The sequence below is a fragment of the Bombina bombina genome, chromosome 9 (assembly GCF_027579735.1).
Source record: "Bombina bombina isolate aBomBom1 chromosome 9, aBomBom1.pri, whole genome shotgun sequence".
Lineage (NCBI taxonomy): Eukaryota > Metazoa > Chordata > Amphibia > Anura > Bombinatoridae > Bombina > Bombina bombina.
Genome location: NC_069507.1, coordinates 77883519 through 77911518, shown reverse-complemented (window position 1 = coordinate 77911518; position 28000 = coordinate 77883519). Strand labels below are relative to the sequence as shown.

Below are 28000 nucleotides of genomic sequence, written 5' to 3'. Positions count from 1 at the left end.
CTATCCCTGTTGACGGCATCACCATTTCCCCATTGCCACAAGTCTGCTGCCTCAGAGTTACACTTGACTTGAATCTATACTTCGTCCCCCATATCCAATTGCTTTCTACATCCTGCCGCAACCATCTACGCAATATTTCCAAGATTCGCCCTTTTCTGAGCACTAACACCACAAAGCAAATAATCCACTCTCTTGTTATTTCCCGACTTGACTACTGCAATAACCTATTACTTGACCTTCCTCTTTCCTGCTTATCCCCCCTTCAATCCATCCTAAATGCCTCTGCCAGGCTGATCCACCTTTCCTGTCGCTCTGTATCTGCTGCACCTCTCTGTGAGTCCCTTCATTGGCTCCCCATTCACAGCAGAATTAAATTCAAAATTCTCACCCTTACATACAAAGCTTTCACAAACACTGCTTCCCTCTTCCTATCCTCTCTAATAAACAAGTATACTCCAGCCTGCCCACTAAGATTCAACAATGACCTGCTCCTTGCATCCGCGACTGTAAATTTTGTCCTGTCTCTTACAAGTTTTATATCATTGTTTTATTTAAATGAATTGTATCCATGGACAGCGCTGCAGAATATGTTGGTGCTTCATAAATAAAGTATAATAATAAAATAGTAATTTCCTGCAAACCCTTGTCGTCCACATTCCGTAATGTTCTTACAAATTGGCTTTTGGGTATTGAATTTAATACTTTAGGTGGATGGAAACTCTGAAAATGTAACAATGTGTTCCTATCAGTCGGCTTGCTGTATATATCTGTAGTAAGTCTAGAGTAATATTTAGATATGGATGTATCTAAAAAACTGATCCTTTCCTTTGAAAAGTCTAGAGTAAATCTCAGACAGTTGGTTGATATGTTAAGCTCCTTAACAAATTCTTGTAAAGACTTCAGTGTGCTCCCCCACACACCAAATATGTCCTCTATAAAGTGAAGCCAAACTTTACAATGTTGCTGATATTTTAAATTAGTGTAAACACACTTCTTTTCAAATTCACTGGCAAAAATATTGGCATATTAGGGGGCCACATTGGAGCCCATGTCCGTACCTTTCCCTATAAGTAATACATGTCTTGAAAAAGGAAGTAATTGAAGTAAAGTATAATCCTCAGTATTTTTTCAATAAAATTAAATTGTAATGCAGTTAGAAGGATTTCTTGTTTTATGAGGTCAAGTACTGACTGTATACCTGCTTCATGTGGTATGGATGTATACAAGCTCACAATATCCAAACTGAATACAATCTCAGATTCACTGCAAGGGATCCCCCAAATCTTTTCCAAAAAGTCCCCTGTATTTTTAAGAAAAGATTGTGGTTTTGCAGCTATAGGGTTCAACATTTTATCCAGAAAAATAGAGATATGTGTAAAAACAGTCAGTACCAGCAACAATAGGGAGGCTCCCTCAGGTTTTTATGAACCTTTGGCAGTTTATAGAACACTGGAGTGATGGGATCTTTTTTGATGAGAAAAGTAGCCAGGCTCTTAGTAATGACTCCCTTTAACAATGCTTCATCAACAATTTGTTTGATTTTTATTTGGACTTCAACAAGTGGGTCATTATCAAGAATCCTGTATATTCCTCCATCAGATAGTTGACACAATATTTACTGTATATAATATTCTGAATCTAACAACTACAGATCCGCCTTTATCAGCATTTTTATCACATTCTCCTTATTTTTAGCTACATTTTCTAATGCTTTCCTTTCTTTATATGTTAGATTATTCTTTGTTGATACAAAGTTAGATTTTTCGAACAGGGATTTGATGTCATTCTGCAAAAATCTAATGAAAGTTTCCACCCCAGGATTGGTGGTACTTGGCACATACTTTGATTTATTTGTCAGCCCAAAAGATTTCAAATAAAGGGTGGTATTATCCTGTACAGTACTCTTATTTACACCTGATGTAAACATCTCTTGGGTTGAAAAATGTGTTTTTAATCTGAGTAAATGGAAGAAACAATATAGATCTTTATCTAAATTAAAGGTATCGATGTTCTTAGAAGGGCAAAAAGATAACCCCCTACTTAATACACTTAAATCAACTTCTGTTAATGCATATTTAGATATATTTATTACCAAACTTCTATCCATGTTACCTTGATTACATTAAACAGTAATTTTTTGTTCTGATAGTCCCAACATTTTTGAGTCAAATGTCTCTGGTACAGTGTCCATATATACAGTGTTGTTGTTACATACCAAAGTCGTTCTGACACAGGCATTCAAACCAGTCTATACTTCCTCCATCCTCTATATATTTGTTTGCTTCTCGTGCCGATGGATTGCACTTGTTCCTGTTTGCCGCTTGTGCTTGCGGCCAACCCTCCAGTATCTGTATTGGAACTCGTTCCTAAAGAATCTTCTGATGAGGAATTCTCGGAACTACCTTACCTAGGTTTCTTTGGTGCTTGCCGATTGCTCCTCCATGTGCCTTCTGCTCTTCCCCATCTTCCTTGTCGCCAGTGAGTGACATCACGCTTTCCGTCATCTCGTGACCACCGGTATACTCTATTGTTTTGGTAATCCTCCAAATCCAAATTTGTTGAGGAGCTTAACATATCAACCAACTGTCTGAGATTTACTCTAGACTTTTCGATGGAAAGAATCAGTTTTTTAGATACATTTGTATATAAATATAATTCTAGACTTACTACAGATATATACAGCAAGTCGACTGATCGGAACACATTGTTACATTTTCAGAGTTTCCATCCACCTAGAGTATTCAATTTAATACCCAAAAGCCAATTTGTAAAAACATTATGGAATGTGGAGGACAAGGGTTTGCAGGAAATAAGATTAAAAGAAATGGCTGGTAAATTTCTAGCAAGAGGATATCCTAATGATATCTTAACCAGGTGTTAAATAGAAGCTTTAAAGAGATCATGCTATGACAATAAAGGAAGGAAGAAAGAGAATAGACTGATGTTTGCTACAGAGTATAGTGAACATAGTCACAGGATATCATCTAGTCTAAGGAAGCATTGGTATATCCTTAATAAATCATATCCTACCGTAGAAGAGTTTAAAAAAACTCCGATTCAATCCTTAAAAAGGGTTAAAAACCTGAAGGATAAATTGGTCAGTGCTGATGTAGGCAGTACAAAGACTAGTCACATTAATTATCTCACTACACCCAATAAAGGGTCTTATCCATGTTTGAGTTGCGCTCAGTGTAATTATATGATTAAGGGCAAGCACATAGCCCAAATAAATGATAACAGGAAAAGGGAGATTAATGGATATTACACTTGTGACACAGAATTTGTAGTCTATTTGTTGAAATGCCATTGTGGGTGCGGCTATGTGAGGGAGATCATATGCCCCCTAAAAGACATAATTAGCTCCCATAAGTCAAGCATTAGAAATAAGGACATGACTCTTCCTGTATCAGCACACTTTGTACAAGGAGGACATACAGGAAGCCAACTCCGCTTCCAAGTTATAGACCATATCCCCAAAGTTATAGAACATATCCCCAAATTAAGACGAGGAAAGGATAGAGAGTTAATGCTAAAAAAGAGGGAGGTTTGGTGGATTAAAACATTAGGGACACTGCATCTAGAAGGTTTAAATAAGGATTATGATTTACATTTATTTATTTAAACCCATTTTGTTTTAATCATTGAGGTTCAATTATGTATTGGTTGAATATACTATGAAATTGTTTAAATGTATCTATGATGATGTTTTTAACTTTTGTAAATAAAATCTGACAGGTGTATATGAAATTTAAAAAGATTTTGTTACTATGTCCAGTAGGTGGTGCTCTTTTTGCACTAATTGTGATGTCAAATGAACTAAGTAATTAACTCATTAGTTACACAGGTGCTATATAAGGATACTGTTATCTATACACCTTAGCAGGAGTAAGGGCTATGTAGGCCCGAAACGTTGCTGCTGTCTTCTGGCTTCCTTTTAACCTAATAAAGAAGAAGAAGAATTTTGGACAAAACAGTGCTGGGATCTCTTTTGTATTTTGGTTCTATATGCAGGGGGAGTTGCAGGACCCCATTGATCGGCGTGCACTTTAAAAAGTTTGTTGGGACATACACAGTTCTGTACCTTGCCTTTGAAATATTTTTATATATATATATATATATATATATATACTGTATATACTGTACATGTGTGTATATATGTGTGTGCATATGTATATAAATATTTGTGTTTTACTGAATATTTACTGTACATATTTAACATTGCAATGTTCTTCACTTAAAGGAACAGTCTACACCTTAGTCATCCTAAAGTCTTACTTGCAAATATCCTCCTGCACCCTTTCTATATCATGCAGCAGGAACAGTAAAAAAGTTATTTTAAAATGACTATTGTGTCTGGTCACTTTGAAATAGCTGACAAGCTCCACCCACTGATGACATCAGGATCTGGGCTGCATATGACATCCAATAACAAAAGGCTCACTATTTGGATTCAACAGACTGTCAATGCTATTCAGCAGAGTGCATAGATGTAGCCCAGATCGTGATGTCATCAGTGGGCGGAGCTTGGCAGCAATTTCAAAGTGGCCAGAGACAATATTTATTATAAAATAACTTTTTTACTGTTCCTGCTGGAGGATATAGAAAGGGTGCAGGGTGATATTTGCAGCTTACTCTAAGGTAAGACTTTAAGATGACTAAGGTGTAGACTGTACTGTATTATTGAAATATTACATATAACATATTCAATTTCACATATGTGATTTCATGTATATCAATGCTACAACTGCGAGGTGTTTTTTTTGTATCTCTCTGATGTACAGACCAGCTCAAACTGGTGTATGCTTACCCTGGAGGAAGCTCTGATCAAGCAAACTCAGCCGGATGCATTACATCCCTAAGCGCTCTGTGTCTGAATGACATGTCAGCGCTGTATGCAAATTAGCCATGTGAGTATGCCTTGGGCCATGCAGACGTTGGATCTGTAACACCCGCGCCTGTTTCGATTAGACATGACAGGAGGTTGCTTACCAGCATACACACAACCTTAAGAGGGCTCTAAAACAGGTATGCGTTCCTACACGAGTCTATACATATATGTTTAATTTCAGATTCCTAATCCTATTTCACACGGGGACGCTTTTTAAGTCTTTTAAATGATCTGACCATGACAGGATGTACTTAGTATGCGCTTTACTCATCTTCCTAATAACACATGTTGGTAAAATTCTCTGATATATACACAATGATCATCCTTGTTATTACAATATTCATAGACATATATCCACCTATTATCAACCCACTATGTGACTATTGACACAATTATGATATATTGTGAACATAACTATGAACAACAATGATTTCTTAATGAGTTACTTCTGGTTTTAATACTATTGAGTTATATATATACACTATTATGTTTGATACACTGTGATTTTATTTATTGTTTATACTACATAATTGGGATAATTAGGCACTGTATATATTTAAATGCTTCCCTGTTTATTTGTATAAGTGTGTTTATGATTGTAACCTGGCAACTATTAAGTTGCCATGGAAACACATTTTTGGCGCAATGTTCTGTAATTGTTTGATGGGTGGGGCTTAGCACCTTTAAGTTGCACTTTGTTCACTTGCACTAATGTTTGGTCTGAGGAAGGGGTCTGTTAACCCCGAAACTTTACCATAATAATGGATTAAATTTCTATATCCAAATCCAGTGAGTGCAGTCCTTGATTGAAGAAGATTATATATATACTAAGGATGGGCGAATGTTTCTAAAAATTCGAAATTTAAAACGAATTTTGATACATTCGTTCGTTCAAATTGAATTTCGAATGTTTATATAACATTCTAATATTCTATTTTCGAATTTTCGTTTTCGAATTTTTCAATAAAATTTGAAAATATTTGTTCAAATAATAGAATGTTTAGCTATGTATTCATTCAATTTTGAAATGTAATATTCAAATTTGAATGTGACATTCGAATTCGAATGTGACATTCAAATTTGAAATAGTATTTCTAGTCTACAACTGTGTTTAATAAATTTAATATTCGAATTCGAATGCTACATTCGAATTCGAATGTCACGTTTGAATTTCAAATAGTATTTCTAGTCTAATACTGTGTTTTATAAATGTAATATTCGAATTCAAATGTGACATTCAATTCGAATGTGATATTCGATTCGAATGTGACATTCAAAATAGTGTTTCTAGTCTACAATTGTGTTTTATAAATGTAATATTCGAATGTGATATTCGAATGTGACATTCGAATTCGAATGTGACATTCGAATGTGACATTCGAAAACTAAATAACATTCGAAAATCGAATTTTTAAGAATTTTCGTTCTTATCAACATTCTATTATGTAAATCGAATTTCTACAATAACATTCGTTATAACATTCGAATTCGGATATAAACACATTCGCCCATCCCTAATATATACACATATATATATATATAAACAAAGCACAATGTGTGTGCTAAAAAGTGACAAAAAAGTGTTGAGTGTAGTGATAGTTTAAAAACACTGTATAAAAAGAACTGTATAAAACAAAATTGCAACACATCCAATGAACAAATGGCAAGCAATATATATACAGTATATATATATATATATATATATATATATATATATATATATATTATTATTATTCTTTATTTATAAAGCGCCAACAGATTCCGCAGCGCTGCCCATGGGTACAAGGATAACAGTACAGTGGAGAAACAATACGATAAGACACAAAATTTTACAGACAAATACAGGGGGAGTTGAGGGCCCTGTTCCCATGGGAACTTACAATCTAGATGGGTAGGAGGATTGGAAACAGGAGGTGGGGACTGCAGAGCTGAGAATGATATTAGTGAGGAGATAGAGGGCAACTGTTAGTTAGTTGGTTAGTTTGTTAATAAGTCAGGTGATAAGCTTCCCTGAACAGAAAGGTCTTTAGGGAACGTTTAAAGGAGGAGAGGTTAGGGGCAAGTCTGACATCTCGAGGAAGTGCGTTCCAGAGGGTTGGTGCCGCACGAGAGAAGTCCTGTAGTCTAGAATGAGAGGAGGTGATGGTAGAGGATGCAAGAAGCAGGTCGTTGTTGGATCTTAGGGGACGGGCAGGAGTATATTTGTTGATGAGTGAGGACAGGTAGGGTGGGGCAGCATTGGTGAGGGCTTTGTAGGTCAGGGTGAGAATTTTGAATTTAACTCTGTTGTGAATGGGGAGCCAGTGAAGGGACTCACAGAGAGGCGCAGCAGAATATATATAGTCCAGATAGAGGACAGCACAATCTTACACCAATTCAACTGCCAAGGTGCACTGCAAGCCAATTCGTATCCTCTCCAAGAACACAGGCACTCACTGGTCTTTATAAAAGGTAATCCTTTATTCAATCCATTAAAACGATAATAATACCATGACATTTCGGCACATCATCGTTGAATAAAGGATTACCTTTTATAAAGACCAGTGAGTGCCTGTGTTTCCCTTTAACATTATTATTGTTGTTTGTTTTTTTTAATTCAGATAATATAGCTGATATCCTTTACACAACCTAATACATAGGACAGTAACTCATGCCCCAATAGTATTTAATGTCTTACTTTTTCTGTATAATAAGTAAATACTATGACAGTGTTTATTTACAATGTGAAATGTAAAACATCCTCAACATCATGTGTCATACTGTCCTAAAATAGGATACAGCTCTGATCTAGACATGTAATATAATACTGAACAGGGAAATATGGGTGGATGGATGAATGTTGACATTCAAATACTAGAACAAACTATCCCCTTGACATTTCGTTCTGTCATTAGTTTCCAGTGAACTGTTAAGATTTCAACATTACATCTGCAAATTGATTCCTAAGGACATACAATGATAGCTTTGAGAATCAACATTTGAATGCAAAAAGGTTATCAATTCCAACATTTCATCTCCTCAAAAATAGTTTAAAGAAGGAAAATAAAACATTTCAATACACATTCATTATGTATTTTGCTAGCTTTTATTGTATATTGTCTTTGAAAATTGTGCTTGTACAACTCACTCCAAGTAGGCTGGTGTACCTCCATCAAACTATAGTATCTTGAATTTTACCTTAGTCTGAAACATTCTGTACAGTGATTGCTTAGCAGAGCACATGCTAATTGCCTGACTGGAACAGTAGACCAGAAATACAAATTTCACCAGTCTTTTCAATAGGTGTTTCCCTGAACTACTATAGATTTGCAAAACCTTGCTAATTGTGCGATCAAACGGACAGTATCAAATTATTTTAAAACATTTAGGACTAGATTACAAGTGGAGCTTCATCAGGGCTGAGTTCACATTTTTCCTTACTGTGATCAATATAAATAAATAAATATAGTTAAAATAGTGAAGGGAATTCACTTTCCCTTGTAAGTCCTGGGACAAGCATCCTGATTGGCTACTTAAAGATCCTTCCCAATGAGATGTGGCTACTGAGGAAATTTTAAAATATTTTTTTTTATATTTTTTTTTTCATAGAGATGTTCATGTAATGTTTTCTAGTAAGCTATTTACAGATATCCCCAACATTTGCGTAGCATATCCCTTTGAAACTGAGATAAATTTGTTGTTACCATTTACAAGCTGTGAATGATGTAGCCAACCTGTTTGGTTTTTATTGGAGTTATCATAGGTTACCTTAATAAAAGGTCATACAACAAGGTCATACATTTATGGGGGACTTCTGGTTTAATCAATTGCTATTTAACTCCTTGGCGCTAAAGAAGTTAGTTTCCAAAGCAATGCTTTTTGGCAGTCAGCGGGATAAAAGCAGTAGCAATCAAATCACTTTAAAATTAACATAAGAGCTCCTCACCTCATCTGAGTAATCCGCCGATTATCTTAATCTAGCAGTGACATTGCTATCTTTACTACCAAGAATAAACTTCTTTAGACTCTGCTGCATCGTTTGATGTAACTGTTGTACAAGACTCAGTGCGGAGCCCTCATCCAGACCATTAAAAGATTGGGTGGTGGGGGGGCGGAGCCAGCAGCCGATGGAGCCAGACGTGTTTCTTCTGAGCTCCCTGCTTATGGCCAATTTAAGTATATTTATATAACTAAAGAATATGCTAACATGGAATGCTGATTGTTAAGGACTATTCTACAACTAGAGGAGCACTTTAAACTGAAAATTGAAGACTTTATACTTTTGGAGATAAGCTGCGCGATTCCGTTTGCATGGGAACTGACCTATCCCCTTTCCACCCGCAATTAAAGCTAAGTACTTTCTGAACATGGCTGAGGTACGGGCACTGCTCTCGGATTTGGCAAGGCAGATGCAGGCTAACTATACTGATCTTATGCTTACAATTAAAGCACCATGCGCTCAGATGGTAAACGATGCAGGCAAGATGGCGGAGAGAGAGGATACTCCACTACAGGGCCAGATTACGCGGACCGCTCTCTTCAAGTCTGCTAAAAGCAAGAACCAAGAGACACAACGTGTGAGAGATGCCCACACTGTAGTGACAAAAGACCGTTGGCTAGGTTCGCCTCACAGAGCTTCATGGGTTCAACGACCACAATCTAAAGCAGCTAGCACAGAACGGCAAAGTATTTCAGAGCGCGGAGTGATTTCTGATCCCCGCCACGTTTTTTTAAGTGAAATAGAAGCTGGGGATTCCAGGTGGTGTGCTCTACCCCATGAGATGGAAAATGCGAGCCAAATACTGACGGCACCTATCAAGGGCATTGTCACCTCGCCGGAACAGGCCTGGCGCAGCGCAGAGGTCCTTCAGCTACACAAGCTATACAAGCCTAAACATTACCTCATATTCTCCTTGCCTCCTCGGGCTGAGGAAATTAAGTCTACCCCTTATCCAGAGAATATTACCCGGGCCTCTTACCCCAGCAAAGATATCATTCCGATGGTCTCTACACTCACACTTATAGTTCCTAGCACAGGCGTGGGTTGAACTCATTCATGCTTTTACTTTCACTCCCTGACTTGATGAAGTATTGTGCCGAGGAGGTTAATGTTACTGTCAGCGCTCCCCAACAGTACTTTAAGTTAAGCCCAGGACTGAAACTTGATATATTGTTTTTTACCTGCCGTTCTCCTTGTACAAAGAAAAAAAAAAAAAGCTGTGAATGATTTCTTTTTGCCCCTTGCCATACCCTTATATATAGAGCATATAATCACAGCCTCTAGAGAAGGTTATATTTCCCCCACGTTTTTCATTCTGGCTCCTGATAAAAACTCCCCTTTACTTCAAATGCTATAAACAGCAACCTGATAAGATGGCTTAGAATGTAGTATAATGTATTATCCACTATCCTACATAGACTTTTATACTATACACCTTCTATGTGCTATATTCTGAACTATTTTTGCTGATATGTTCCCTCTAACAAATTACCCTATGAGGGTTTACTAGTGCATTTTCCCTTTCCAGGAAATATGTGTATGTGTAGGGACTTCAGAAAGTAGACATGTACGAGTAGAGTTATAAATATATGTATGTATTGCATAACGATATATCTTGTCAAATACCACTAGCGCACCACATCTATAATATCTACTTTTGTAAACATTGCAGCACTCTAATGCTTGTATGGTCTAGAAACAACAGACGAACAAAATAACTTATATTAGGCAAACTGTGGGTCCGTTTACATAGGTGATGTATGCTAACACTGTTCTGAATATTATGTATAGCTAGCATGCTTAACATTTATATATGGTCACACTCTATCTATATATGATTGGTGCTGCCTCATTGAAGTATATAACTCAGCCTCCAGTACACATATACTTATCATACTAATTTCTAGGGATAGTTTCTTCTCCCCTCATTAGAATGCTTCTAAAGACATATACAATGGAGCCACCTAGGATCTCCTCTCTATGATATAGTTTCAGCACTTTTAACAGATGTTGGATATCACACTGTATGTAATAGCTGCCACTTAAGTTTTAGGTTACCACTGTTCAGGGTGGCACTATTGCACATAAACTTCACGTAGAATTTGTGCTAACATTAAACTGTTTGTTCTCCTATATTAACTAATTGAATAAGAGGTCTTATATAATGCGGAGTATCACATTAAGCAAGTTTGTTTGTGTTAAGACACAGCTGTCTGCCATCTCAGGCACTAGGTGTGCTCTGACAGGGCTGATCCTGTATGATGTTGAAATACAATCAGTCAAACTATAAGTTGCTTTATACTATTATATCTAATAATTACTCTTATCAGTCTAAGCCTACACTGAGACTGATAAACTCTAAGTTTAAGAAGGACATATTTAGATAGATGTTATTAATTGTGTACTATATGTTTCTGTTATAGTCAAATTGCTTGTTGCATTGTCTGATAGAGACATTAGAGATATATTAAGGTCTAAAAGAAATTACTCTGTTGATTTTAGAAGTTGTTTTTATTATTAATCTTTCTTCCATAAGCAGACTATTGCACTTAACATCTATTGCTATGTAAAAAGCTGGAGTAAGACAAACTACCTGCCCTTGAGCATTACGGTGAAGGTTGAGATGATGCCCCTACAGGGATATTGTTTTGCATCCATACCCACGCCACTAGATATACTGCAACTATGTGAACATGCAACACCAACTATAGCTGTTATAACCTACTACACGCTCGCTCCCTGGGCTGCTATGCTGAGATGGGATGGTACTAATCTCCCTTATATGTTCTAAAAAGTTTACATATAATGATGTTATATTTATATTCCAAGCACGTGGGGCTCCCAATTAGACGTTGCCACTAACCTAGATGCATGAGAATTTCTCACCTCACCACATTAGCCAGTATTAGACCCCCCAGGGGTTTAGACACCAGATTAAGAAATGTCTGTTCTTATATTTACAAGATATAAATGTTTCATATCTTCTCAACTGTTATCAGACGCCAGACTGAGAAATGCTTGTTCTTATATTTCCTAGACATAACTGTTTACTATCCTTTCAAATGTTATATTGAAAGTGTATTATGTATCATACTCCATTTCAGCTGGTGGACTTGTTTGATACGCAATGTTTGGATAAGTTTCTGTAACGTTTGAATCTCCCTGAATGAATCAGCAGAGTAGCCTTCTGCCACTATTTAGCTACTCCACCTAGTGTTATGATGTCACTCCCCTACAATTATAAAACACCCATATTACCAGAGCCTTATATCCCTTCTAAGTTAAGGAATTAGAGAAACATGTAGTACCTGTTTACCTATAGATTGTCCAGCCTTCATATATACTCCCATTATATGCATACATAACTAACAATAAGTAGATAGTTAACCCAGCTGTTTAGATCATTTGATTTCCTTCGTTGGAAGGACTAAAAGCCTCCCCAGGTTCCCTGAAATATTCTCATACATATATGGTTCCGTCCTCCACCCTCTTCCCCCCTAAATATAGCGGTGCTTACCCGCTGAATATCCCTTTCCCTTTTGTCTATCTAAGTATTCATGCTCCTTTTGAAGCTTCTAAGGGACTAGACTTCTGACCACCAAACATCCTTTATTTTCTAAACTCTGGGCCCATAGGACCCAAAACTACGTTTCTAGCTGGTCAGTTGCTCATTATATGTTATTAAAAAATGAGGTCTCATTTGCCTTTAGTCAAAGTATTATAAAGAAGCTGAAATGGTTTGGCTGCTTATGTATGTATTATGTTCCATTGACAAAAAGGTGTATTGTGTTTTATGTATGTTTTATGCAAATACCTCAATAAAAAATTATTTCCAAAAAAAAAAAAGATTGGGTGGTGGCCTTCACGTTCTTTAACATCCCCCCCCCCTGGTTTCCCAGGTACAGCAGCTAACATTATGATAGCAATTCATCTTATTACTATTATACTGCCTACTCTGCACTTAATTTGGGGAATCACTCTTGTGACAAATGGAACAACACAGACCAGCTTTAATGGAAGCAGTAGATACCTGGGAACAGAAGGTCCAGTCGCTAATATCCCAGCACTACCATGACCTGCAGAAGAGTTTAGGAGCCATGTTGGAACTATTACAAATGGACTATCAGCAATCAGTAAAATGCAGCACTCAGCGAACATAGAGCCTTGAGAAGCAGTCAGCTCAGCAGCACAAGAGGGCATACTTCCTTCAGCTCAGTAAAATACATAACATATCTCCCCACGTGGCACCCAGTGTCGGGAGAATATCATGCATCTAACTGTCCATGAGACAAAGGTGTGCAAAAAGATAACTCCACATCCCACCATTGACGCACAAATACCCTTTGGGGAGTCAATCTCAAGCATTAATGGTAAGAGATCACGAAGACTGGAAACCAGTAAGTGATTCCTATATACAACGGAGACGTTGTTTCTAAGTATGGATGACATACCAAGCTCTGTCGACCCTCAATGTCTTGAGACTGAAGGACTGCTGCTGGTCTATGTACAAAGCTAGAGCTGCTTCGGAGTGGGCTAATTATATGAGACACCTTTCTATATCAGTTAAGCTGCATGGCTGTCTTAGATGTTTTGGACCATGCTCTCTTCCAGTTATGTTACTGTTGGATATGTTCTTATTTCACTTACTTGCAATTATTGTTGGTTGCTGCTTTATTACTTTGCTTAGCAGTAGTCCTATTTTTAGAGCCCTGCAGTCATAATGCAGTCAATATATCAATGTCGGTGTGCATAAATATGTTTACAGGTTTATCTAAGCGTAGATTTTATGGGGCATATGTATCAATGTGCGAGCGGACATGATACAAAGTAGTGTATCATGTCCGCCGCAAATTGATAAATGCCGACAGCATACGCTGTTGGCATTTATCATTGCACCAGCAGTTCTTGTGAACTGCTGGTGCAGTGCCGCCCCTTGCAGATTTGCGGCCAATTAGCCCCTAGCAGGGGGTGTCAATCAACCCGATCGTATTCAGGCGGACAGGTTATGGAGCAGCGGTCTTTAGACAAGGGGCCTCAAGCTCCATACGGAGCTTGATAATTATGTCCCTAAGTCACTCTTTTCTTGTTTTTATTTTTGCTGTGTTAGCATGACATATTTCCCTTTTAGAGGATGCTTAAATCATTTAGCTTAGAAGGTGATACACCCATTTTTTATATTGCTCTCCCTACTACTTCTACAATATAGTATTTGTCTTACCCAAGAGGGGTTTGTCTTGCTGCCAGCGGCCGGGGTGGTGAGGTAAACCTTAATATGCCATCTTCTATTTTATTTTTTTCTGTTGAGATGGTGTGTGCATTGTGTCTGAAGAGTCACCTTATTACTATCCAGTTTTCACTTTAACTCTATTCCCTTTATCTGTCAGACCTGACTCCTCATATTCTATACCACTATGCATAGAGTTGGATATTGACTTCTCCATATACATATGTCCATCATATCACTAACTGAATAGCTCCTGACTTAAGGTCATCGACCTGTACTTTTCCATCTACAATTTCTACTAATTTGTCATGGTTTGTTTCAAATTATAATGTAAGACCCAATTTTCACCTCCCATATCAAAGAAACCATGAATGACCAGTTAAACAGCCACTGACTTTAGAGCTATTACCCCTTTATTTCATGCTTTTCTGTGACCATTTTATAATAACTCCACATAACAATATCATACAGTTATACCTAACTTTTTTGAACAAGCTATCTTCTATTATCTACACATGGGCATCCCCTATGTTCTGGGTTCAAGAGAGGCTCATCATTAAGTTGCTTTACATATATCTATTTCAGTTTCTAGTTCTCCCCTCCTTAGATTTATAAGGTTTTTTTAGGTCCTAGAGTGACCCTTTAAGAAGTTTGGGGGAAATTGCAATATAAAATAAGAGTTTACTACCTATTTTATATAGATAACTACAAGGAGATTCACCATCTGAGATCCAAGAGTGGTCTCCTTTGGTTAGAGACTACCTCCTGTAGATTTGCATTCTCTATATTACTAGGAGGTCCATGAGTGGCCTCAATTATCAGCTGGGAGGTATATATCTTTGATAGAAAAACAATATATATTCCTATATTTTCACAATATGTCATACCATTATGTACTGTTTATTCTAATTTCCTATTGCTTTTATGTATTGTAACAATTGTTCTATGCTTTTTCAAATGACATATAATTTTATGTACGCCTTCAACTCAAAAAAATTAACATAAGCTTGCACATTATTCCTCTCACTTTGTGTATGTGTATATATATATATATATATATATATATATATATATATATATATATATATATATATATATATAATTTGCAGGCCACTACCCAGAATCCATATCTGGTTGCAGAAGCCCTGTAAAACATTTATATTGCAATATAAGCTTTTCAGTCTTTCAGATTCACACGATATAATAATTATTATTATTATTACTATTATTATTTTATTCTTTCTTGTTGCATAGCATTGGCTTTTTCAGCATCTTGATAAAGGGCATTTAAGAAATAATATATAATATATAATCAAACAAAACGAAAAAGTTTATTGGATCCAATAATTTAGCAGCAGATGTTTTCTTGTCATTCACCTAGCAATTTGTTTTAATAGATCTGATTAAAATAAATGTTCTCTCCCAGCTAAGTAATGTGTATAAAATACATGATGCTAATATAACATACTTTGCTTTTTAAAAATAAAATCCTACAATTTATCAGCTGTCAAATAATATTTTGAATCTGTTTTACTGATTAAAATGTCAGTTTTGTTTCATATTTTCTTATGGTGCAATACTAGACAACCCTTATTTTGCCTGTCATTGCTATTAAAACATTATTGTTTGATCATATTGGAGAAGCATTGGTACAATCAGTAGACTTGCTATAAAACTTTATTTTGAAAGGCGCAGGGGGAAATCTTTGCAGCTCATATCACATTAAAGGAGTATTGAAAATGCAGCATTTTCTCTAGGGAACCAATCATACATTGAAATAATAGAATTGGGAGTGCTTCAGGCTGACTTTGGCAAATGGGTTTTGTAATACGAAAGGAGGTGAATGAACATCCTTTCTAGCAATCATTGTTGTGTGTTAGCTGCATAATCTAATTTCCTTTCCACGTCTAAAACTTTTAATTATGTTTTTCAGGATATGAATGATTACTCTCCAATATTTAACAAATCTGTCTACTGGGGAATGGTAGCTCCAGATGCCATTAAGGGCACAGTTATAGCTACAGTTACTGCCGAAGACCGTGACCCTCCGGTAAGTCAAGTACTTCTATTAATATACTTGTACCCGAGTGAGAAACATCCTTAACCCTCATAAATGATAACGCCCTCTGAACATCTAAGTTGATTATCAAGAGTTCAGCTCAGTTGTATCTTTAATACATTTTTCATGTTTGGTTTTTCTTTGCTGTTATGGGCTAAGGGAGTTTCTGTAGTCATTGGTAGAGATCTCAATTCTCGGTTATAGTTGTATAATCGCAAATAATTGAATTTCTGTCTTTGGGCAGTAAATTTGTAAATGAATCAATAGCAAAATAACAAGTGTATAGCATTATGCAGTCATACTTTTTTTATTGGACTAACATTACATAGTAAAAGACAAGGTTTCGAGATTTGTCTCTTCCCTGGGTCTGAAGCAAGACTGATCAATATTATAGAATTTGTTCATTGAAATCTGGAATAGAGGGTGGCTATGGGGACAGGACAAGAGGTTGGAGAGATCACAGAGAATGTGCATAGTGTCATAAAAAACAGATCAGTCTAATGCTAAACAATGCTGGAGGTGGGTCACTGGCAGGGTAAGTGCTGGAAAATCTTAAAACAGAGAACTGCACTCTAAATGCATGAATAAATATGTATTGTTTTAGTCAATCTTTCTTAGGAATGTGGCTGAATATCACACACCTTCTAAATCACTGATGAAGTTTAAGGGACATTAAACCCAAAAATGTTCTTTCATGATTCAGAAAGAGCATACAATTCTAAACAACTTTCCAGTTTACTTCTATTGTCTCATTTCCTTCATTCTCTTGTTATCCTTTGTTGAAGAAGCAGCAATGCATTACTGCGAGTTAGTTAACACATTGGGGGAGCTAATAAGATGCAGCATATATGTACAGGCCCCAATCAGCAGCTCCTGAGCCTACCTAGGTATCCTATTCAACAAAATTATATCAAGGAAACAAAACAAATTAGATAACATAAATACATTAGAAAGTTGTTTAAAATCACATGCTCTGTCTGCATCATGAAAGAAAAAATGTGGGCTTCATGTCCCTTTTACTATGAGATTAAATTGGTTCCAAATTGCACATTTTGACTACTATGGCACCTAAATATGGCCATAATAAAACTTGGTTATTATCCATGCTGCTGCCTTTTTTGCATTTACCTAAATATGGCACACATTAACCAGAAATTAAATAACTTGCTTTTGTATAAACATTATGCTAACCCCTGTGCTCCCTAGAGATACCCATAAGCAAATTATTTTACCTAGTTACAATTGAGGTGGTAAAGTTTGGAAACTAGTGGTAACATAAAAGTTCTCCATAGACTTTAATGGAGATACATGGTTTTTATCACTAGTTTCCAAACATTACCACCTGAATGGAAATACGCCCATAGAATCTTATCGTGCTGACTTAGGCCTAGTTTCATTGAGGTAGTAAAGTATGGAAACTGGTGGTAGAAATATGTATCTCCATTAAAGTCTATGGAGCATTTTTATGTTACCACCAGTTTCCAAACTTTACCACCTCAATGGAAACTAGGCCTTAGTACATGCTCAATTTGGCCTAGTTTTTTTATTGAAGTGGTAAAGTTTGGAAACTTGTGGTAACATAAAAAAGCCCAATAGACTGTAAAGGAAACAAGCCCTTTGTTTTTGATTGGATATTTATTTGTTCTTTGGAAGAGTCATTTCTTTCTTTCATAAATTATTTGTCTGATTCTACCAAGAGGAGGGTAACATAAATCCAACTTATTGCTCACTTCTGACCATGCCTTGACTATGGTGACCTAGGTCTAGTTTACATTGAGGTGGTACATTTTGGAAACTGGTGAAAAAAAGTTATCTCCATTAAAGGGCTAGTTTCCATTAAGGTGGTAAAGCTTGGAAACTGGTGGTAAGATAAAAATTCTCCATAGATTTTATTGGATATACATGTTTTTACCAACAGTTTCCAAACTTTACCAACTCAATGGAAACTAGGCCAAAGTCTATGGAGAATTATTATGATACCACCAATTTCCAAACTTTACCACCTCAATAGAAGCTATGCCCTATTTGGCACATGTTGAGGAAGAATATAAGCATATAAATGTTGACATTGGACATTGGGTTCTGATAAATATGGCAGTATATAGTGACCTTCAAATGGTATAGCAACCAATAAAAATAGTCTATAATTGCTATGATCAATTGTGTCTAGAAATTTTTTGGTGTTCAGATAAGTATGCATAAAAAACTACATTAAAGAAAATATTACACAGGTGAATTTTTTTGTGTACCATAACTCATTTTAAGGGCAAGAGAAATACATTTATACAATAAAAGTTATTCAGGAACCAGCTATTATTTTGTAGGATGGAGTGAACATAATCAAAGGAGCTTATAGTCCCCATCTGAGTTATGATATATATTATATATACATTTTTAGTACTGTTGTGTACAAATCAAGAAAAAGTTATGCACCAAAAATGTTACAATGCTTTTATAAAATAAACTGAAAAAGCTTTTTCAGATCTTATCTAGAGAATACAGATTCCAGTAATTAACTTGTTTCTTTAAATTCTTGATTAAATAAATGTTTCTACATTCCATGATCATACATTTAAACCATATAACATTAGAAATAATTAAACATTTATTGTTTATATTCATTTATTGTTATATTCTTCTTTTTCCATACCATTTTTCAAATGTTCAGTGAAGACTTATCCACAGATAAGTTTATATGGTAAAATACCATCACTAGCAAAACTTAGTTCCATGTCATTTTTATGTACAATTTTCTGTACACAAAATAACTCTTAAGTAAATATTTGTTTGTCGTGCTGATTAATGTTTAATCAGGTAATACTAATTGGCATATTCTGGAACACTAAAATGCAATATTTTATATTCAAAATAAACTTCAATAGAGCTCATCTTACTTGATGATTGAAAACAGAATGTTTCCTTCTAAATTAGACCAATTTAGAAGATGTGCCTTGTAAAATCGCTCCATAAATAGTTCATGTTTGACAGTCTTGATTGGATAAACAGAAAACGGAATCCTTTGTAGTGAGTTTACAGAGATTAAATTAAGAATGCATGGGTTGATATGCTTGCGGTGATTATTAACACTTCCTCTCCCAGAGCTAAATGTAATGTAGTGAGAAATGTGTAGACTGTTGTAAGTTTTTTGTTTGTTAGCTTGTTTTTTTTTGCATTTCAGGTGAATACTTTGCTTTATGTGTATCTATGTTTGTATGGAACATAACTGTAACAATTTCTTTTAGTCCATTAAAAAAGTAATAGAGGCTAATAAGTTTGGCAAAATACAACTGTTATGGGAACTATGGGATTATCTTAATTTGAGATTTAACTTAAACTGTCCTAGAACATGTAATAAATATCTCTATTTTATTGATATACAGCATGTAGTCAGTGTGTTGTTGGAACTCACTTCTTCTTCATGAAATAATCTTGACCACTATATGATATGCCCTATAAACTTGTGTAATAAATCCAATGAAAGTACTAGTAGGTACTTTATTAATGGCACAGTAAAGTCAAAATTAAACTTACATGCTTCAGATAGAACATACAATTTTAAAAAACATTCCAATTTACATTTATAATCTAATTGGTTTTGTTATCTTGCTATCCATTGTGTTACCACCCACATGGGGTCTTGTGTTGATGTTGGATCCCAGTACCATCTGAACAGCACTCCCTTAAAATCACGACCCTCAGGAGTACCTGGAAATGGATACAGGTTCCTGAAGGGTATGTGGTGGCATGGAGGCCTTTAATAGGGTAGGAGCCAGAAGAGGAATGCAGAAAGGGCAGAGGCAGAGACATAGTCAAAACAATCCAAAGTCAGGGCTGGCAGCAGGGAATCCAAAATCAGGAACCAGGAAATCTATACGAAGAAATTAGGGGATTACCACAGGACACAGATAAATACACAAAAAGAAATCCAGAATCAGGAAGCAAGGAAAATAACTAAGCACTGACTGGGGGCATGCTGAGAATAAATAAGGTAACTAAGTCACATGACCGGTCACCTGCCCCTAGTAGGTGGAGCAAGCAGGGTCAATAAGAGGAGGTCAGGGACTCAGTGCCATCTTGATTTACCTCAGAGTCACCAAATCCTGAGTCCATGTGGCTGCCGCCATTCTGCAACAGCAGGTGAGGAGACCCGGGAAGGAGAGGGAAAGGCAGTCGCAGGTGACCCGGGAAGCGGAGACCTCTGTCGCACCACCTCTAGGATACTGCCAGAGCCCGGGAGTGGGTAAGTGTCCGGCCGTGCCGTGACACATTGTTTTAAAGCATGCCTAGGTAAGCTCTGGGGCAGCAATGCACTACTAGGAGCTAGCTACTGATTGTTGGCTGCACATATGTACCTCTTGTTACTGGCTCACATCATGGGCTTGATGATCTAAAGCTCTCTGGTCTGGTGATAGTATCTAAGAAGCCTTGCCAGTTTACTCAAATACGTTTAAAAAAAAGGACACATTTTAGCTTAATAGCTGTTTCTCTAGCTAAACAGAGTCACCTGCAAGTTTTTAAGGCCCTTTTTGTTCATCTAGCTCTCAGTGGTGTATTCCTGCTCCTTCAGCAAAGGATACTTAGAGAATAAAGCAAAATTGATAATAGAAGTAGATTGTAAAGTTGTTTAACATTGTGGGCCAGATTGCAAGTGGCTCATTATTTAGCACTTACACTCAAGCGTAAACCTCACAAGAAGTAATCTATTGCAAGTTGAAAAAGTTTGTGCGCAAACGAAACCCGACACACGCTAGCCAAACAACTCCCCATAGAAGTCAATGGAGAGCGCGCTAACCCGACAGAAGTTATAAATATTTAACATACCAATGTTCTTCACATACAGAACAATGTAATTTTTATTGTAACTATATATTTCTATATATAGCTGTATATACCTCTACATGTATATCTACAGTATATATATCCATTACAGCCCTATGCGGTCAAACACCTTGTCATATACCATATACCTCTTAACGCTTATAACCTTTTTTTTTTTAAAATATTTATGTGAAGGGTTTCAGTTGTACTAACTCGACAAGAGTACAATGTGATTGCGCTCTTGTGACAGTGTTTACTTTCAACTTGTAATGCATGCGCTATTTCCGTCATGCGCAAAATGACAAAAAAAAACTGATATTGCGTGCACGCAAAAGTTTGCGTAATCTAGCAATATATGTTCTATCTTAATCAGGAAAGAAAAAAAAATAGTTTTTTTCCCTTTAAGTTCATTTGAAGATATTAGAATAAGTATTATGAGCATGGAATGGTCTTTCTTTAAATTGTTTATGTTCCTCGTTATAAATCACATTCTAGCTAATTGTCTTTTCATAGTCTGACAAAGAGCTTTTTTTGTGAATATTAAAGTTTTTGCACATGGTCAATTCAAATAGCATCATTTTGTTTTTTTAAAATACAGCTTTTAAATTATGAAATTAAATATTAGCATCAATATGTTCATTTATGATTGTAGTAAAGTGTTTGGATATTTAAAAATCTGTATTAAAACATTTTCTAAAATAATACACATAATAAAGTGATATTAATGGTTTATTAAAAAGGAAATGTAAGCATATTAGACAGTCATTATTAACATTTAATTAACCAGCTGTCGTATTTCCCTTTTGCTTCAGTGTTATATATTTTGCTTCTGTAAAACGCCATCTGCTTAAGGGGACGTTTTATTGTAAAAATGATATGCTCTAATATGTTTTTACATGTCTGGTTACTGGTCCTGTCTCAACCAGTCACCGGGTGCATTCAGTTTAGGACTAGATAGATAGATTGATAGACAGATAGATAGATAGATAGATAGATAGATTGATAGACAGATTGATAGATAGATTGATAGACAGATTGATAGATAGACAGATTGATAGATTGATATCTCTATAGATAGATGATAGATAGATAGATAGATAGATGATAGATAGATAGATAGAGAGACAAATAGATTAGAGAGACATACAGACAGATATCAATCTATAGATAGATGATAGATTAGATAGATTGATATCTATCGCTATAGATAGATTGATATCTATCGCTATAGATAGATTGATATCTATTGCTATAGATAGATGATAGATAGATAGATAAATAAATAAAACAAAAATAGGAGATGATAGATAGATAGATAGATAGATAGATAGATAGATAGATAGATAGATAGATATAGACAGACAGACAGACTGACAGATAGATAAATAAATAAAATAAAAAGATAGAAGATAGATAGATAGATAGATAGATAAATAGATAGATAGATAGATAGATATAGACAGACAGACAGACAGACTGACAGATAGATAAATAAATAAAATAAAAAGATAGATAGATAGATAGATAGATAGATAGATAGACAGACAGACAGACTGACAGATAAATAAATAAAATAAAAAGATAGGAAAAGATAGATAGATAGATAGATAGATAGATAATAATTGAGCCATAGAAATTGATTATTGAATTTGGGCTTATAGTGCCTTGTGATTGTGAATACTATTCAGTTAGAATATAACATACTAGATTTTTTCCTTGTGACCTTTATTCCCATTGATTATCACTATATCAATTAATTCTGCTTACTATTGTTAATAATCAGTACTTCCGTCCTTAGGGATTTAATTGCAGCCATTCATCAAGGATGTGAATAATTCACAACTGTGTTTTGTGTTCTGCGCACTTAATGTAAGCTATAATTTACTTTGCTTTTTTTTTCAGCACTGTTCATTACACATAGTAATGTCTCAAACCAGCTTTCCACCTGTGGTGCGTAAAAAATAAACTCTACTACAAAAAAAAGCAAACTGCTGTCTTTGTTTGCATAATTAAAGAGACTTCTAATTTTCCTCTGAGGTATATTGCTTCTAATTCTTTTTCTGCCGACACAGAAAAATAATATATATATACAGTATATATATATATATATATATATATATATATATATATATATATAGAGAGAGAGAGAGAGAGAGAGAGAGAGAGAGAGCTAATAGACGAAGCACTCTCTGGTCTTATCAAGTGTATAACACAACTTTATTGGTCTGGGTTGGTCTGATGAAGGGGTGAATACCCCAAAACGTCACTGTAATAAAATTGTGTTATACACTTGATAAGACTAGAGAGTGCTTCGTCTATTAGCTCTATTTACCACTCCTAGCACCCTGGCATATGAAGTTTGTTAGTGGGAGTGCACCTATCTCTACAGAATATATATATATATCATCAGGATAGGTTAAAAATAAAATATCTAAATCATAAGGATTCATTTCATGTGTATATTAATCGCAACAAAATGGTAAAAAGACTATATTCAAGATTTTGGTATGCTTGTGTTATGACAGTCTGGAGTAGACTTCTGCAGAGGGGAAACATTTCTTTTCTTTCCTAAGATATGGTGAGTCCATAGTATCATCAATTACTAGTGGGAATATTACTCCTGGCCAGAGTACTTTCTGTATATCATTTCCCTAATTTATTGACTTTTTTTATTGACTTTTATTATGACTCATATTTAGAGGCTCTTTATGGGTTAATAATCCTCTAATTACCTAGGCCTTTTATTTGATAAGGCTTGCTCATTTTATTTTATTGGAATGTTTACTTATGGGAGCGTTCTGACTATATACTAGCCTGTTGCAGCGCCGTTTATGAAGGGGTGCTGACATGTTCTTTAACCCTTTCGAGTCTGGGCTAAAGTGCCTACATCGGAACAACTGTTCCGATGTAGACAAATTGAAACCACGCGATCATGCACACGATCGCGAGATTTCAATTATTGGATCGCGTCTGGGGGGCGTCCCTACAACCCTAGGAACGCCCCCAAGACCGCGATAAAGTCCTGGCTTCAGGACAGCCGTTAGTTATGACGTTCTATTCCGTCATAACGGATTTAAAGCCCAGTCTAATTATGACGGAATAGAACGTCATAACGGCTTTAAAAGGTTAACTAACTCCTCTCAGCTGACAGAATGAAGCGCAATGTTTATATTCTAAGATGTGCTCTTCATTTCTGTGTCAACTCTGTGTTCCCACCTTCTTTCTGAAATGGAGAAGCAACATTTTCGGCTCTCACTGAGGCGGTTTTGCAAACACGTCATCTTTTTCTTTGGTTAGACCGGCGCGGCTGCATCAGTGCTTCATTTTGTTTGTTAGCCTGTCTCTGTATGTTAAGAGACATCAATCCTAATGGAGTTTTGTTTCTCAAAAGTTTTATGCTTGGATTACTAGCAGAAACGTTATGGATTCCATAGAGATAACTTATTAATAAAATATTTTATTTTTTAGAAGGCATAAGTTATAAACTCTTCATGTATATATAAGCATATAAAGCATTATAATTTTGCATTATTTTTAGACAGTTGGACTCTGTAGCTTAGAATATCACTGTATTCCTTTGTTATAATAAAGTGAGCTTTGCTTATTTGAGACATACAATGTGTATGAACTTTAATCCTTAAATTAAGGATTTATTGTATAACATATTTTTTTCATAAGTGATTTGGAATGATAATTTTATTGGAGCCTTTCGCCTCTAAGAATAATTTTAGACAAATTAAAGTGTCTATTTTTTTTTCTGTACCGTTTGTTTAGCAAAAGCTATTGAATGTACAGATAGGTTGTTGGTCTGAGCCTTATGTCTCCCAGGACAATGCTGTTCAGGCAATGCCACAGCTTTCTCCTTAAACGTCCCAAGCCTTTATGGTGTCACATGCAGTGCCCTGTGGTTCCTCTCAATCTCCTGCAGGAGTGTATTTGCCTAAAGATTTTGTAGCTCAGGTATCCTCTGTGGTAACTGCGGCTTTATCTGTTTTTCCATACCTACAGGGAAAATGCAAGAGGACAGTTAGAGTTTCAGATAGTAAGGTTTCTGCTCCTCTTTCTTCTACACAGGTCGTTCCCTCTCCTAAATATGGTGAGGAAGTTTCGCCGGTAGTTTCTGAGGGTGAAATCTCAGATTTGGGCAGTATGATCCCTTCATCTGATGCTGAAGTAATCTCCTTCAGATGTATGCTTGTACACCTCGTGTACTGTTATAGGAGCTATAACAGCTACTTGGACGACTTCGATACCCCTGTCGTTGTCAACTCTTCGAAGTTTTCTAAACTTGATCTTTCTATGATGTCCCTTCCTTTGAGGAAATGGTTCTAGTCGTGCTATGTAAATTGTCACAGTTGTAGGAGAGGCTAGGGATACCTTTCTCCCTGTCTCCCGTCCTTTAAAGGTTTTTACTGTTGCTGACGCCATTTAAATGCACGGTGCCCTAAGTAGTAGGGAACTTTTCTACTATGGCTCTGAGAACTTGATTCCTATGGAGGGTAGCTGTTCCTTTACGGATTCATGGATAAAAAGCTGGAGGTTTAATTGTTCATTTAAAGCAATGTTTTGTCTTTTTAAACTTGTTGTACTAGCCGCCAGGCATTGTGGCTTAAATATTGGTCAGCTGAGAAGCTTACCTGTGGTTTAGTGGTACATTCTAGGCTTTATAGTCTGCAGTTGCAGGTTTAATATTTTATGTTTCCTCCAAATCCACGCTTCTGGCATCTCCTTTAAAGGATGAGACCTTGTTTGGTCTTGGTCTAGCAGAATTATTCTCTGATTTTACAGGTGAAAAAGGTTTTTCTACCACTCATCAAGAGAGTAAGACTAAAGGAAAGTTTTCCTTTTCCTCTTTCTGCAGAGCCAGTCATGCCTTTTTGAGTCCAACCTAAGATTTCCTTCCAGTGGTAGAATTCTCCTTATAGAGTTTCTGCTATCCAGGTATGATGAGAGACATTCCCTGAACTGGGTTCAGAACTTTCCTCTCTGGGAGTGATAGTTCAAGTCTGTTTGGGAACAGGATCTAGGTATTTTCCTCAAGTAACTCAGGTTCTGACCTTCAAAGTAGTATCCTTTCTCCTTTGGTTCAATGTCTTGGGGTTTTGCAAGGGTGTTTTTCTAGACAATATATGGTTCAGGTGTGATAGGCTTGGACCTTAATAGATTTTCTATCTAGGAGAAGATTTTTAACAGGGGTCAGATAATAAAGTATTTATTCCTTTTCCTCTCTCTGCAGTCTGTCAGCCCAACAGCAAGCTCTAGTGGCCTGGTTTATAGCTTAGCCATCTTACAACCAGGAGGTTGGGAGTTTGGATCTAGTTGCAATAGATTTTCCTTCACTTTTCAGTGACTCTATGTATGGAGGGAATTGGTCTGATGGTTTCCATGAACATTATTCCCTTTGCTATTTTCCATAAAACGGAGAACATTCGGATCTGTTTCAGAGGATAGATCTAGATCAGTCGATAAGAGACTATCTCCTGTAGTGGTTTTTCAGGAGTATCTATCTCAGGGCGCGTGCTTCTGGAGACATTCCTGGGTGATGTGACCACGGACGCCAACCTGCTGGGCTGGTAAACTGTCTGGGTCTTGTTTAAGGTGCAGGGACTCCAAAGTGCCTGCTCTCCTCTTTAACATTTTAGAGCTGAGAGTGTTTTGCAGTGCTCTGATGGCTTGGCCTCAGTCGTCCTTAGCTTTAATCCAGTTAGACAATATCGCTTCAATGGTTTATATCAACCACCAGGGAGGAACTTGGGGTTCCTTAGCCATGTAGGAGGTGACTTGGATTGTTTAGTGGGCGGATGCTCACAATTGCTGTCTCTCATCCACTTTCCAGAAGTGGACAATTGGGAATTGGAATTCTGAACAGACAGATGTTTCATCCCGAGGAGTGGGCTCTCCATCCAGGGGTGTTTCTCTAGGTAACCCTCAAATGGGGGGTTCCAGAGTTGACGTCTGAGGGCGTTCTGGCAGAATGCCAAGCTTCCAAGGTATGGTTCATGGTTGTTATCTACAAACCGACCTGATAGATGTTCTGGCATTTTTCTTGGGATTCAGTCTTGCATACCTGTTTTCTCTGTTTGCTCTCCTTTTGCAGATCTCTGTTTGCTCCTCTCTGTTTGCAAATCTAGTGGATATGTCATCTTTCCACCTTGGAGGCTGCCTCTGAGGAAGGACCCTCTGATACAGGTTCCTTTCCTTCATCCAAATCTCGTTCCTCAAAAGCTGATTGCTTGGGGAATGAACGTATAGTTTTTGTCTAAGCGTGGATTTTTCTGAGTCAGTCATTGAGACCATGACTTAGGCTCGCATGCCAGTTCTAGAAAGACTTGTCATAAGATATTGTGTAAATATCTTTAGTGGTGTTAATCCAGGAGTTACTTTTGGAGTAGGGTCAGGATTCCTAGGATTTTGTCTTCTCTCCAGGAAGCTCTGGAGAAGGGTTTGTTAGTGAGTACCTGAGGGATCAGATTTCTGCATTATCTATTTAGCTACATAAGCATCTGGTGGACGTGCCAGATCTGTAATCTTTTTGTCAGGCCTTGGTCAGAATCTGGTCTGTGTTAAGACTGTTGCTCCTCATTGGAGCCTTAATATTGTTCTCAAGTTTTGCAGCAGACTCTGTTTGAGCCTTTGCATTCTTCTTCTCGGAGTGTGTTGGAACTCTCAGCTTTGCAGTGGAATTTGCCTTATCTTATCTTTCATGCCGATAAGGCGGTTCTTCGTACTAGGTTAGGTTTCCTTCCTTAAGTGGTTTCGGACAGAAATTTTAATCAGGAAATTGTTGTTCCTTCTCTATGTCCTAGTTTTTCTTCTCATAAAGAATGTTGATGCACAACTTGAATGTTGTGTGTGCTTATAATTTTGTTTAATAGGCAATTAGGATTTTCGCCAGTCTTCTGCTGTGTTTGTTTGTTTCCCTGGGATACATAAAGGTCAGAAAGTTTCTACTATTTTTCTTTCTCTATGGTTGAGAGGTATATTTTGTTTTGCTATGAGACTGCTGATCAGCAGCCTCCTGAGGGAATTATG

At 36.5% G+C, this 28000-nt stretch overlaps 1 protein-coding gene across 1 annotated transcript in view; it reads left to right on the top strand.

The window, feature by feature from the left end:
• The window catches only part of PCDH15 (protocadherin related 15), a 1588775-nt gene that overhangs the window by 913906 nt on the left and 646869 nt on the right, over positions 1-28000 (top strand). The window contains exon 19 of the mRNA XM_053692906.1: positions 16025-16141. Within this exon, the coding sequence (XP_053548881.1) occupies positions 16025-16141 (117 nt within the window). The remainder of the gene's footprint in view (positions 1-16024; positions 16142-28000) is intronic.